Here is a 15,379-nt window from a genome sequence, read left to right as displayed (position 1 = left end):
GGAAAAAAAGTATCCCCTGCTGATTATGTACATTTGCCCACTGACAAAGAAACTATCAGTCTATAGTTTTAATGGTTGGTTTATTTGAACAGTGAGAGACAGAATTACAAAAAATCCAGAAAAACGCATGTCAAAAATGTTATACATTTATTAGAATTTTAATAAGTGAAATAAGTATTTGATCCCCTCTCAATCAGAAAGATTTCTGGCTCCCAGGTGTCTTTTATACAGGTAACGAGCTGAGATTAGGAGCACACAGCTTGTTACCTGTATAAAAGACACCTGTCCCACAAAAGCAATCAATCAATCAGATTACAAACTATCCACCATGGCCAAGACCAAAGAGCTGTCCAAGGATGTCAGGGACAAGATTGTAGACCTACACAAGGCTGGAATGGGCTACAAGACCATCGCCAGGCATCTTGGTGAGAAGGTGACAACAGTTGGTGCGATTATTCACAAATGGAAGAAACACAAAAGAACTGTCAATCTCTTTCAGTCTTGGGCTCCATGCAAGATCTCACCTTGTGGAGTTACAATGATCATGAGAATGGTGAGGAATCAGCCAAGAACTACATGGGAGGATCTCAAGGCAGCTGGGACCATAGGAGGAGGAATGCTGCCTATGACTCCAAGAACACCATCCCCACCGTCAAACATGGAGGTGGAAACATTATTTGGGGGTGTTTTTCTGCTAAGGCGAGAGGACAACTTCACTGCATTAAAGGGATGATGGGCGGGGCCATGTACTGTCAAATCTTGGGTGAGAACCTTCTTCCCTCAGCCAAGGCATTGAAAATGGATTGTAGATTGGTATTCCAGGATGACAATGACCCAAAACACATGGCCAAGACAACAAAGGAGTGGCTCAAGAAGAAGCACATTAAGGTCCTGGAGTGGCCTAGCCAGTCTCCAGACCTTAATCCCATAGAAAATCTGTGGAGGGAGCTGAAGGTTCGAGTTGCTAAACATCAGCCTCAAAACCTTAATGACTTGGAGAAGATCTGCAAAGAGGAGTGGGACAAAATCCCTCCTGAGATGTGTGCAAACCTGGTGGCCAACTACAAGAAACGTCTGAGCTCTGTGATTGTCAACAAGGGTTTTGCCACCAAGTACTAAGTCATGTTTTGCAGAGGGGTCGAATACTTATTTCACTCATTAAAATGCAAATCAATTCATGACATGTGTTTTTCTGGATTTCTTTTTTTGTTAATCTGTCTCTCACTGTTCAAATAAACCTACCATTAAAATTATAGACTGATCACTTCTTTGTCAGTGGGCAAACATACAAAATAAGCAAGGGATCAAATACTTTTTTCCCTCACTGTAAAATATCATCAAATATCATCAAAAAGTTGATTTATTTCAGTAATTCCATTCCAAAAGTGAAACTTGTATATTATATTCATTCATTACACACAGACTGATATATTTCAAATGTTTATTTCTTTTAATTGTGATGATTATAACTGACAACTAATGAAAATCCCAAATTCAGTATCTTAGAAAATTAGAATATTACTTAAGACCAATACAAAAAAATGATTTTTAGAAATGTGGGCCAACTGAAAAGTATAAACATGAAAAGTATGAACATGTACAGCACTCAATACTTAGTTGGGGCTCCTTTTACCTGAATTACTGCAGCAATGCGGCGTGGCATGGAGTCGATCAGTCTGTGGCACTGCTCAGGTGTTATGAGAGCCCAGGTTGCTCTGATAGTGGCCTTCAGCTATTGTTGTTGGGTCTGGCATATCGCGTCTTTCTCTGCACAATACCCCATAGATTTTCTATAGGGTTAAACCAGGTACTGGTAGCTTTGGCACTGTGTGCATTTGCCAAGTCCTGTTGGAAAATGAAATCTGCATCTCCATAAAGTTGATCAACAGCAGGAAGCATGAAGTGCTCTAAAACTTCCTGGTAGACGGCTGCGTTGACCTTGGACCTCAGAAAACACAGTGGACCAACACCAGCAGTTGACATGGCACCCCAAATCATCACCGACTGTGGAAACTTTACACTGGACTTCAAGCAATGTGGATTCTGTGCCCCTCCTCTCTTCCTCCAGATTCTGGGACCTTGAATTCCAAAGGAAATGCAAAATGTACTTTCATCAGAGAACATAACTCTGAAGCAGTCCAGTCCTTTTTGTCTTTTGCCCAGGCGAGACGCTTCTGATGCTGTGTCTTGTTCAAGAGTGGCTTGACACAAAGAATGAGACCGCTGAAATCCATGTCTTGCATACGTCTGTGCGTGGTGGTTCTTGAAGCACTGACTCCAGCTGCAGTCCACTCTTTGTGAATCTTCCCCACATTTTTGAATGGGTTTTGTTTCACAATCCTCTCCAGGGTACGGTTATCCCTATTGCTTGTACACTTTTTTTCTACCACATCTTTTCCTTCCCTTTGCCTCTCTATTAATGTGCTTGGACACAGAGCTCTGTAAACAGCCAGCCTCTTTAGCTATGACCTTTTGTGTCTTGCCCTCCTTGTGCAAGGTGTCAATGGTCATCTTTAGGACAGCTGTCAAGTCAGCAGTCTTCCCCATGATTGTGTAGCCTACAGAACTAGACTGAGAGACCATTTAAAGGCCTTTGCAGGTGTTTTGGGTTAATTAGCTGATTAGAGTGTGGCACCAGGTGTCTTCAATATTGAACCTTTTCATAATATTCTAATTTTCTGAGATACTGAATTTGGGTTTTTCATTAGTTGTCAGGTATAATTATCAAAATTAAAAGAAATAAACACTTGAAATATATCAGTCTGTGTGGAATGAATGTATACATTATACAAGTTTCACTTTTTGAATGGAATTACTGAAATAAATCAACTTTTTGATGATATTCTAATCTTATGACCAGCACCTGTATATACTGCCCGCAGTGCCCATATTATTAAGTTATAGGGTTCACAATATGAAGGAGGAGCTTATGTCACAATTATGAAGGGCCTATCATTTAAATGTAAAAGGGTAAGGGTTTAGTTAGGGGTTATGGTTTTAGGTAGGGACAGTCTCTAACCCTGGTAAATTCAGAATTTAAGTCTGCCATCAACATAAGTGAATTCCGTCACATGATGCATGCCTTATGGACTGATCTGCCTCCTGAACAAGATTCATGGCAAAAAAACGACCTGCTGGTTTTGTGTTCAGCTACATCCAGTGCAGTGTGTGTTGAGCTGTTCTGTGTGTAATCTATTTAACAGGCCAGAAACTACATCAACTCTCTTCCCTCAATGCCCAAAAGGAACTTTGCTGATGTGTTTATTGGCGCCAACCCACTAGGTAATTATTGGGGTATTTTGTTTATTGTAAAACACAAACGCTTACTTGCATAAATACACAGTTTATACTCTCTCTTCCCACTTGCTTCAAGCGGTGGATCTGTTAGAGAAGATGTTGGTTCTGGACACTGATAAGCGGATTACAGCGTCCGCGGCACTGGCACACCCCTACTTCGCCCAGTACCATGACCCAGATGACGAGCCCGAGGCAGAACCATATGACCAGAGCTTCGAGAGCCGTGAGCTGGAGATAGAGGAGTGGAAAAGTAGGTGGACTGGTGGAAGGTGTTCTTGACTGGAAGGAGGATTCAGATAAATAATTTAGGATTAACATACCGTTTGACAGCAGAGGGCAGTCTAGATGTACGGTCGCTAGTTCGAATCCCTCAGCGTCACAGGCTCAACATAGACTACCATGGGCAGCATGGTATTTTCCTTGACACATCTGATTTTTTTTTTCTCTAAACCTCTTTCAGGGTTGACATATGAGGAGGTTTGCAGTTTCGAACCCCCGCCATTCGATGGAGATGAGATGGAATCCTGAGGGGACCAGAGTGATGTAATCTCAGATCCCACCCTCCTATGGAACTGTATTGAGGAAGAGCCATCTACACACTCATCTAGGGCCAGCTATACATTTCCTCTCCTAATCATTTAGGTTAGGATCACACTGTTAGGTGTATGCTGATCCTAGATCAGAACGTTTAGGCAACATCCTCCCAGAGCACGCAAGCCTGTGTCAGGACTATCAACTCTGACTTTTTCACCAACAAACAGGAAACCACAAAATTCAAGTGCCTGCTGTCATTTATTTAGCATTCAAGGTTAGCATTCAAGGGCCATAGGGACCTTACTGTACCCTCTGCCACCCTCCCTTTCACTGTATCATATTTTATCATCTTAGTTTGGGTCTCTTGACAAAACCGGGATAATTGTCAAATTTTTTAATTGTAAAAAAAATTCACTGAAAAGGTGCTCCGATATTAGCCTTTAATAAGGCAAAAAATAAGAAGAAACCACTGCTACATTCAGTTATTTCAGATTTTAGCTTTTTAGTTCATTTTACAAATGAGTTGGAAACCCAACAGTGGCAGTGAACTTGGCTAACAAACATTCTGTCTCTGCAGTCAAACTCTGATTTCAACTATGTTGATTTCATGTGTAAATAAGCCAGCACACTTGTAAATAAATGAACTTGTGCATCAATAGTAACACTGCCAAGAGGTCAGTGTTATAATACAGCACCAAGCCCCATTCACCAAACCCTCATTGCTTTAAAATGTGCCACTAGCAAGGGGGAGAACAGCTTTCAGTGGTTGAGTTTGTATTTGTTCATCCTTCTCTTTCTAGCTTGTTTTATTTATATTTTTTGTATGTTTCCACAATTTTTCACTCTTCATCCCTATTTTTATATTGTTGCCTCGTGGAAAATGTATTTTGTGTTCCTGTGTTTAGTCAAGATGCTTAATAAGATGGTTTACTTAGGCCACCTAGTGGTTAGAGAGTGCGGCCAGTAACATATTACACTATGTTATACAATTCTTGTTCCTGGATAGTTAGTGTTAGTTTTTAATTGCTTATGCCTAAAAAGTATAGATAATGGCTATTATTCCCCATAAACACTGCTTTTGTGACCAAGACAGTGATATTTTGAAATGTGCCTATTTCCAATTAGAAAACAGGTGAAACATGCGCCCTGCTGTTCCAATTACGCTCGCATGTTCTTCTTGAATTTATCAGGAATAGATGAGATTAGATTCAACTTTATTATCATTGAACAATACAAGGACAGTATAACGAAATGCAGTACGCATCTAACCAGAAATGCAAATAGAGGGCAGAAAATGTATTATATATTAAGTATATGTATGTTACAAGTAGAATGTGTCAATGTGCAATGAAGGCAAATGCAGTACAAATGGCAATACTAAATGTGCATCAAAGATATGGACTTTGAGGGCCATCCTACAGCCCATTGTGCTGTAGTTCTTCACCAGTCTCAACCAGCTCCACATAGTTTTCAGCCTTATGATTGCCCAGGAAGTCCTGAACCACTGTGACAAAGCTGTTCCAAGCTGCTTTCTCCTTACTAGTGAGCTTCTTGGGGAATTCATTGCACTCTAGGATCTTCTTTATCTGTGGTCTGACAAGGACACTGGCTTTGACCTTTGCCTCAGACAGCTTAGGGAAGAAGTCTTGAAGATACTTGAAGGCTGTCGACTCCTTATCTAGAGCTCTGACAAATTGTTTTTTAAGGCTCAGTTTCATGTGCCGTGGTGGCCTCACTACCTTCCAGTGGCTCCCAATTGACATTGTTCTTCCCCACAGAACTCTGTCCGCTGTGGCCAGTCCTGCCTGTGGTAATGCGCCTTGGTGTCCTTGCTGTCCCAAAGACAAAGATAGCAGGGAAACTTGGTAAAACTGCCCTGGAGACCCATCAGGAATGCCACCAGTTTTAAGTATCCTATGACCTCCCAGCCTTACTCATCAGACTTCATGGCATCCAGCAAGGTCTTGATGCTGTTGTAATCCTCTTTGAGGTGCACCGAGTGAGCCGGGAAGATGCGTCTTAGCAGATGCTTCCACAGCGTAATTTTTTGCTCTCATCTTGGCCACAGACATAGCAAAATGTGGCTGCCGGATGATTGCAGCCTCTTGATGCCATCTCAGAAAAATGCAGATATCCACTTAGGCAGCTGGAAGGTCCCTGTATTTATACTACTATTTATATTACTGGAAAGTTATAGAAGTTACTCCCAAGTATCCTCAACACTGAATCAATCTAGAATGTTCTGAAAAATAGGTAAATTACAAAACGTCACTGTCCTGGTCACAAAGTCTGACCAAAAATAGCAATTTTCGAAACTTTTGAAACATAAGCAATTAGGAAATAACACTTACTACTCGGGAACAAAAAAAAATTGTTATACAGTGTTATTGGTTTGAATTCCCATGCCAACAATATGAAAAATCTGTCATCATTCCTTTGAGCAAGGTGCTTAACCCTACTAGCTCCTGTGAGCTGCTCTGAATAAGACTTAATGCAAAAATGTTAAATGTATGTGAGAGTCCTTAAGTGAGCGTACCCTCTCTTGTGAGGTCTCGGTTCCTCCATTATATCTGTATGCTCACGCAACATAGGGAACAGTTGGCCAGAGTAAGTAGATCATGAAAAATGTACACTCAAGTTTAAAAGGGAGAAAAAGGTGTTTTCTTTACTTTGGCAGTGTTATTATGAAGGTAAAACAGCCACACAACTTTAGTAGGCGTAAAAAAGATTAGCAAAATTGTAAAAAAAAAAAAAGATTAGCAAACATGTAATTGGTTTTGTAGTTGTATTTTTTTTTTTGCATACTTGTAACTAACATGATATTTGGAATCAGGCAACTCATTAATTACACTTGCCAATGTTGAATACGGACGCACAGAATGTTTCTAGACCTGTGACAAAATACATTTTACAATCTGTGGTGGTACGTTTTACAGCATTTGCAATCGAAGATAACCATGAGGACTTGATTGGCAGGGCATAGCTTTTTCTAACCAATGAACTGAGTCAGTGTTGAGCGTGTCACATTTTCACAATTTTCACCTGAGTAGATTCTGGAACACATCACTCATAGTGATGCAAAGAAGGAATATGGCTAAGCACGGTCAGCTTCTCCTAGTTCAGTTTTTGATAGGATAACCAACCTTTTAGGTGATTTTCCCACCTAGCAAATGAAACTAACTACCGCAGACTGTGATTTGCAAGTTTAAATAATTTTGTCACAGGTCTGGCAGAATTTTTGTGACAAAACTATGTGCATCAGTATTTAACATTGGCAAGTGTAATTAAATTAGTTGCATGTTTCAAAATATCTAGTTACAAGTATGCAAATCTTTTAACAACTACAAAATGTATTACTGTGGTAGAATGTTTGCAAATCTTATTTACAAGTTTGCAAATCTTTTTTACGCATACAAAATGCATTTCACTGTTTTACCTTCATAAGTTATCTAAAAGACCATTTAAAATCTTCCAGCCCCAACCCACAAGGTGCATGATGATATCAGAATGAGGATTCCCTAACATCTATGATTTTTACTAGTACTTTCCAGTTTGGAGAGAAAGTATGTTCTACTAGGTAGCTATGGGCTTAACTTACGTCAGTGGTTCTAGAAATCTATAGAAAGTTCTGATAAATCACTGGATTCCCAGCCCTGGATATTCACAATGTAATACGAATTCTAATATTTTGTTACAACCCGTTTCCAAAAAGGTTGGGATGCTGCATAAAATACAAATAGAAATAGAATGCAATGATGTGCAAATCATGTATCCCTATATTTAAAATAGTAAATATACAATTTAAAATAGTAAATATACAATTTAAAATAGTATACAGACAACATATCAAATGTTGAAACTAAGAAATGTTGTTGCATGCCCGTTTTGAATTTGATGCTAGCAACTCCTGTCAAAAAGGGACAGAGGCATGTTTACCACTGTGTGGTAAAAACCTCTTATTTTAACACTGCAAGCATTTGGGAACTTAGGAGACCAATTGCTGTAGTTTAGAAAGTGACATGTTGTCTCATTTTTGCTTTATATAGGATTGCAGCTAACAGTTTGGGTCTCCTTTGCTATATTTTTCATTTCATAATTTGCCAAATGTTTTCAATAAGGGACAGATCTGGACTGCAGGCAGGCCAATTTAGCACCCAGACTTTTTTTTACAGAGCCATGCTGTTGTGATTCATGCAGAATGTGTTTTGGCATTGTCCTGCTGAAAAAAGCAAGGTCTTCCCTTAAAAAGATGTCTGGATGACAGCATATGTTGCTCCAAAACCTGTATATATTGTTCAGCATTTATGGTGCCTTCACAGAAGTGCAAGTCACCCATACCATGTGCACTAATGCAACCCCATATCATCATGGATGATGGTTTTGCACTGTGTGCAAACACAAGCCAGATGGTCCCCCTTCTCTTTAGCCCAGAGGACGCGGTATCCATGAAAATAATCTCACATTTTGATAAGTCACACCACAGGACAGTTAAACACTTCGCCCCAGTCCATCTAAATTGAGCTCGGGTCCAGAGAACGTGCTTGCGTTTCTGTTGTTTCTGTTGTCTATATATTGTTTCTTCTTTGCATGGTATAGTTTTAACTTGAATTTGTGGATGCAGTGACATACTGTGTTCATAGACAATGGTTTTCAGAAGTGTTCCTGCGTGATTTTCTGTAATTTCCACTAGAGAATTGTTTCTGCTTTTTATCCAGTGCCATCCAATATTGGTTTTCGGCCTTGTCCCTTGCATAAAGAGATTTCTCCAGATTCTCTGAATCTTTTAATGATATTATGTACCGTAGATGATGAGATCCCCAAATTCTTTGCAATTTTAGGTTGTGATACGTTATTCTTGAATTGTGGCACTATTTGCCTGCATAGTCTTTCACAGAGTGGTGAGCTCACTTCTGAAAGGCCCATCCTCTCTGGAATTATCTTTTAATATCCAATCATGTTACTGACCTGTTGCTGATTAACCTAATTATTTTTGTGATATTCCACCAGTTTTAGCTTTTTAGCATTACACAATGTTTCCAGTCTTTTGGTGCCTCTGTTCCAGCTTTTTTGAAATGTGTTGCTGGCATCAAATGAAAAGTGAGCATGTATTTTCCAAGAAACTATAACATTTCTCTTTTTCAACATTTGATATGTGGTCTTGGTATGGTTTAAATAATTTGCACATCTTTGCATTGTGTTTTTCTTCACATTTTACACAGTGTCTAAACTTTTTTGGAAATGGGGTTGTACATTTCTGTACTTCTATTGCTGTGCCTATTGTATTCAATGTGTGGGGTGCTAGCATCCCTCTTGTATTTAAAATGTCGTTTCACACAGCTGTCAGAAACAGTGGCTTCGTCGTAGTCTGTACATTCATGCAAAATGGCGCCCTATACTCTATATAGAGTATGTCTTCTGACCTGGTCCAATGTAATACACTATGGTCAGAAGGGTTACATTATAGTATTGTAGTGCACTATGTATACAATATGGTGCTTTTAGGACAACATTATTCCCAATCAACCTGTTATTTACACAGCAATACAATCAGTAATGAATATATATAAACCTAGATCTAATATATAAGTACCTTTTTAATTTAAAAATGTTTTCCGACCATATTCAGTGTTGTTGTCAAAGTCCCTCAATGTATTTAAAATGGACATCACCTCATCCATACGTCCCACACAGCCACTCTATGTCCAAATATCAGCTGTGTTCATTAAGTAAACAAACCCAAAGAAAACGTTCTGAGAAAGAAATGGGCTTGCATTAGTTTTGGGTCTTGAAAAGTTTTCTAATGATTGTTAGCTACTGAACATAGTAACCTGTAGGACGTGTGGGGTATTAGTGTGAGGTAGTGAGTGCCCACTAGAGGACAGCATCACTAAGATATAGGCCTATAGCCTTCAAAGGCTATGCTAACAAGGGATGTTGGGAGATAAGTCAGTTATACCATGCCATTTTCAGATCTTTATATTGGAACCACAAACAAATATTTGATACTGCTTTGTGATATACAGTAGCTTCTTGTGTGTCTGTGTGTCTTTTTTTCTATATTGATGTCAAGATGCTGAATGGTAATCCAGAGGTCTCTCATTACTGTATCCTCTAATGATAACCAAAATGATATAATAGGCTAATTAGGAACATTAGCATAATTTATGCTCTACAATTCACATATTTATAATATCATCAATCAGCCAGCTCTCTGTCAAAGCAGTTAGCCTGGGAATTAGATTGCCCTTTTTAATGCAATTTGTCAGGCAATGAGCAATAATATTGACCTTATGTTATTTTCATTATTTAGATGCTTTCATCGCACAGATGGACTGGTTTTACTTTGTGTACTTCACCACATTCAAAACCATGAGAGCAGGTATTGTGAACAGCAAACAGCACTGTTAGAAATTAAAGGCTATTATTTTTCAGAACTGCTTTGTGCTCTGTCATTCTTCCTATCCAGTATCCTATTATTTCCCCTAGAATTCGATAAGGTTGCAATAACTTATTAATGTGTATCGAAGTTAAGAATATACTGTAATCTCACAACAGTTAGCTTGAAATATTACTGAACATTTGGAACTTTGTCGTGGAGGGCAGTAAACTGTGTTGCAAAGATGAGGCTTATTGGTTTGTAGGCATGTGGGGCAGACTGTCAGTGGAGGAAGTGATACTTTTAGCACGTCTCTTTCATGTATCAATATTTTTACCAATGCAATAAAAATTTTAAGATTACTTCACAATAAGTTACTTCAAACATGGGCTGTTCTGGTTACTCCCTCTAATGGCATAAAAACCTGAAAATAATAATAATTATGAACTGGGTGGTTCTAATCATGAATGCTGATTGGCATATAGCCATGGTATATGAAAGCACTAAGGCATGATACGGTGTGGTATATGGCCAATATACCATAGCTAAAAGTTGTTATAAAACATGACCCGTTACAGAGCCTCATTCCAAATATCAGCATTCAGGATTCAAACAAAGTTATTAAGGCGCCATATACTATGGGTATGACATTACATTGTTTTTTACTGTTCTAATTGAGTTGGTAACCATTTCATAATTGCAGTAAGGGGTCTTGCTGGCCAAAGTTAATAAATAGGGATGTGTGATACCAGAAATGTTGGGTTCGATCCGATACCAAGTAATACAGGACCAGAATCACCAGTACCTGTACTTTTTATTATTGAAAAGTGGCTTGTGTATTTTCAGGTAGGGGAGAGCTTCTTGTAATATCCAGCGTTCTTGGGTAATCACCTAGGTTAAATAAAAAATGCATTATGTCTATAGCTATTATTAAGACAGACTACATTCCATATTTCAGGTTTGAGGTATATTGTTTTAAATTCCATTAAAATAAGTCATTTAGATAAGTTTAAATGGGCTGAATATTCTATTTGAATGTCTGAATATAGTCTATATTTCACACAATGCTCCTCTTCATGCATGAAATATATGTAGGCCTTTGGGTTGGATTAGCGGTTGGCGCCGGTAGTCAGTGTGCGCGCTCCGGCGCACTTTGCGTGTACGACAGGTATGTTCGTTGTTCGAGGTCACCGTCAGAAGCAACAGCAGTGGAGCCGGAGAAGCACTTGCGGAACGTTGTTTATATAGAATGACAGTTCTCTCGGATGTTTTAGAATACGAGGAAAACTGAAACTGGTATCGATCCTTCATATCCATTGAGTTGCAAGGGATGGGCGGAGTAAAACACCAGCAACAATTGCAAATACACAGTACCCCTTGATTTATTTGCATATAATTACTCTATCCACTCTCCTGAACATTTCCTACAATACGTTCACTGCGGCATATAGAACAGTTTTTTTTTATATAGAGCAATATATATTTCATATCTATTGAGTTACATTTTGATTTGATTTCTTGATTTCTTTGCATATAATCAATCTATAGAGTCTCCTGAACATTTCCTACAATACATTCACTGCGGCGTATAGAATCGTTTTTTTTATAGCCCAATATATATTTCATATGCATTGAGTTACATTGTGGCCAATAGGATCTAGGATGGGTGGAGTAAAATGCCAGCAACAATTGCAAATACACAGTGCCCCTTGATTTCTTTGCATATAATTATTCTATCCACTCTCCTGAACATTTCCTACAATACATTTTTACCATAGACACTAAGCAAAGTGTCAAAATCGATACATTTAATATTATTAAAATCGCGTTTTACCGCGGACTTGTATTTTGCAGGCAAAATCCGAAAACCAGAAGTCTTATTGTTGCTACGGAATTTCTAATGTTGCCAGCATGACGCTATTGATCCAGGTCATCCTCACGGTTTGTGCGCATAACACCACATTCACACAAACGGCATGCCGTAATTGAAAGCGGAAGCATGGCATAAAGCGTGGTTAAGGAGCGTGGACAAGGAGTCTTGGACTAAAAGTTGCCCACGATTTGTTAATGCTTTATTTAATAGTAGCTTTTGCTATCAACCAAAACGAAACACTAACTAAAAAAGAATGGCATGCACCAGGGCTGGACTGGAACCGAAAAACAGCCCAAGACTTTAAAACACAGACTGGCCTGTGACCTGTGTACAGTTGCTTAACACAAATAGGCTATATAATAATAATAATAATAAAGTATAATGCAGTGCTATCAATGACTGTTAACAAAATTCAGGCTGTCTTGGGTACCTAGAACCAGCAAATGGGCAGGTAGGATGTCCATGCCATTGGTTTGCAGGTACCTGGAAGAGGGATGTTGTCAACAGAAATATTCTCAGGAAAACCTGGACAGTGAGAATGGTCTCGTACTTGAGGAAACAATCTGTAAACCCTTTTGCTTTAACTCGCTCAGTGGGCTTAACCTCTGTGTCATATCCAATCTTCTTAAAATTAGGTCTACAAACAATGCATTCCCAAATGACCCAAACACTTTTTGCAGGGCCACATCTTTGGCCCACCAGCATGTTTCACATATTGGTGACAGGCATCTGTGGCAAGGGTCATCAATCCCTCCTTCCCAAATGTTCATCCACTTGTATCTGTCTTGAACTAATACTGCCACATCATTTCATGCAGAAAAGAGGGTAGCAGATGGAATGACAATGGCAGTAGTGTCAATTAAAACTAGATTCAAAATGTGTGCATGGCACCAGACATGACCTTGTGTCGTTGAGTGTGCTGAAAGAAGAGTGAAGAATCCCTTGTACTTTCCCTGCATTTTAGTAGCTCCGTCATATCAGTCGTATTGCCAACACTTTTTTTAAATATTCAAGTTGTTGTCCGGGACCTGTTTAAGCAGACCTGTTGCCTCCACTGAGCTGCAACTGTCCCGGCGCCGGGACACCAAACGTTTATGCCACAAAGTGTGCAAAGTGTTGTAATTATTTGTATTTTTTTATAGGCATATTATATATGTGCAGAAAGCTTAGAGCAACATTTTGAGTTCTGTGACGTCGCCCGGTATGACACAGCCAGGGCCCTACCCTGGAGCCAGGCCCGGGGTTGGGGCTCGTACGCAAGCGCCCGGATGGCCGGGCCTTTCCCCATGGGGCCCGGCCGGGCTCAGCCCGAAGGAGGGACATGGGGCTGCCTTCCCGTGGGCTCACCACCCACAGGAGGGACCATAAGGGGCCGGTGCGGAGAAGATCGGGTGGCAGTCGAAGGCAGGGGCCTAGACAACCCGATCCCTGGACACGGAAACTAGCTCTAGGGACGTGGAGCGTCACCTCGCTGGCGGGGAAGGAGCCTGAGATAGTGCGTGAGGTTGAGAGGTTTCGACTAGAGGTAGTCGGGATCACCACTACGCATGGCTTGGGCTCTGGAACCACACTCCTTGAGCGAGGACTCTTCACCACTCTGGAGTTGCCCATGGTGAGAGGCGGCGGGCTGGTGTGGGTTTGCTTATAGCTCCCCAGCTCTGCCGCCATGTGTTGGAGTTTACCCCGGTGAACGAGAGGGTCGTTTCCCTGCGCCTACGGGTCGGGGATCGGTCTCTCACTGTTGTTTGTGCCTACGGGCCGAACGGCAGTGCAGAGTACCCAACCTTCTTGGAGTCTCTGGGAGGGGTGCTGGAAAGTGCTCAGACTGGGGACTCTATCGTTCTACTGGAGGACTTCAACGCCCACGTGGGCAACGACAGTGACACCTGGAGGGGCGTGATTGATCTGAGCGGTGTTCAATTATTGGACTTCTGTGCTAGTCACAGTTTGGCCATAACGAACACCATGTTCAAGCATAAGGATGTCCATCAGTGCACGTGGCACCAGGACACCTTAGGCCGCAGGTCGATGATCGACTTTGTTGTCGTTTCATCTGACCTGCGGCCGTATGTCTTGGACACTCGGGTGAAGAGAGGGGCAGAGCTGTCAACTGATCACCACCTGGTGGTGAGTTGGATCCGATGGCGGGGGAGGAAGCTGGACAGACTCGGCAGGCCCAAGCGTACTGTAAGGGTCTGCTGGGAATGTCTGGCCGAGTCTCCTGTCAGAGAGATTTTTAACTCCCACCTCCGGCAGAGCTTCGACTGGATCCCGAGGGAGGCTGGAGATATTGTTCTCCACCGCCATTGTCGAAGCGGCCGCTCGGAGCTGTGGCCGTAAGGTCACTGGTGCGTGTCGAGGCGGCAATCCCCGAACCCGGTGGTGGACACCGGAAGTAAGGGATGCCGTCAAGCTGAAGAAGGAGTCCTATCAGGCCTGGTTGCCATCCGGCGCCTCAGGAGAGGGAAACAGTGCCCTACCAATGCTGTTTACAGTAGAGGTGGGCAGCTGTTGACCTCAACTGGGGATGGTGTCGGGCGGTGGAAGGAGTACTTTGAGGATCTCCTCAATCCCGCCGTCAAGGCTTCCATTGAGGAAGCAGAGGATGAGGGCTCAGAGGTGGAGTCGTCCATCACCCGGGCAGAAGTCACAGAGGTGGTCAAGAAACTCCTCGGTGGCAAGGCACTGGGGGTGGATGAGATCCGCCCTGAGTACCTCAAGTCTCTGGATGTTGTGGGGCTGTCTTGGCTGACACGCCTGTGCAACATTGTGTGGCAGTCGGGGACAGTGCCTCTGGGCAGACCGGGGTGGTGGTCCCTCTTTTTAAGAAGGGGGACCGGACGGTGTGTTCCAACTATAGGGGGATCACACTTCTCAGCCTCCCCTGGAAAGTCTATGCCAGGGTTCTGGAGAGGAGAATACGGCCGATAGTAGAACCTCGGATACAGGAGGAACAGTGTGGTTTTCGTCCAGGCCGTGGAACACTGGACCAGCTCTATACCCTCTACAGGGTGATGGAGGGTTCATGGGAGTTTGCCCAACCAGTCCACATGTGTTTTGTGGATTTGGAGAAGGCATTCGACTGTGTCCCTCGCGTCATCCTGTGGAGGGTGCTTTGGGAATATGGGGTCCTGGGTCTTTTGCTAAGGGCTGTCAGGTCCCTGTACGACCGAAGCAGGAGCTTGGTCCGCATTGCCGGCAGTAAGTCAGACTTGTTCCCTGTGCATGTTGGACTCCGGCAGGGCTGCCCTTTGTCACCGGTTCTGTTCGTAATTTCTATGGACAGAATTTCTAGGCGC

General features: G+C 41.8%; 1 protein-coding gene across 3 annotated transcripts in view; it reads left to right on the top strand.

Annotated features, from left to right (window-relative positions):
- mapk14b (mitogen-activated protein kinase 14b) overlaps positions 1-6,590 on the top strand; it is a 50,323-nt gene extending 43,733 nt beyond the window's left edge. For all 3 annotated transcript variants that reach the window (XM_010866355.5, XM_010866357.5, XM_029113997.2), the window contains exons 10-12: positions 3,204-3,282; positions 3,374-3,547; positions 3,758-6,590. In XM_010866355.5, coding sequence (XP_010864657.1) covers positions 3,204-3,282; positions 3,374-3,547; positions 3,758-3,825 — 321 coding nt within the window. In that variant the 3' untranslated portion in view covers positions 3,826-6,590. The remainder of the gene's footprint in view (positions 1-3,203; positions 3,283-3,373; positions 3,548-3,757) is intronic.
- Positions 6,591-15,379: the final 8,789 nt, after the last annotated feature.

Source organism: Esox lucius, chromosome 17 (genome assembly GCF_011004845.1).
Source record: "Esox lucius isolate fEsoLuc1 chromosome 17, fEsoLuc1.pri, whole genome shotgun sequence".
NCBI classification, from domain to species: domain Eukaryota; kingdom Metazoa; phylum Chordata; class Actinopteri; order Esociformes; family Esocidae; genus Esox; species Esox lucius.
Note: the sequence above shows the minus strand (reverse complement) of the source record. Positions and strands in the feature narration are given on the sequence as shown.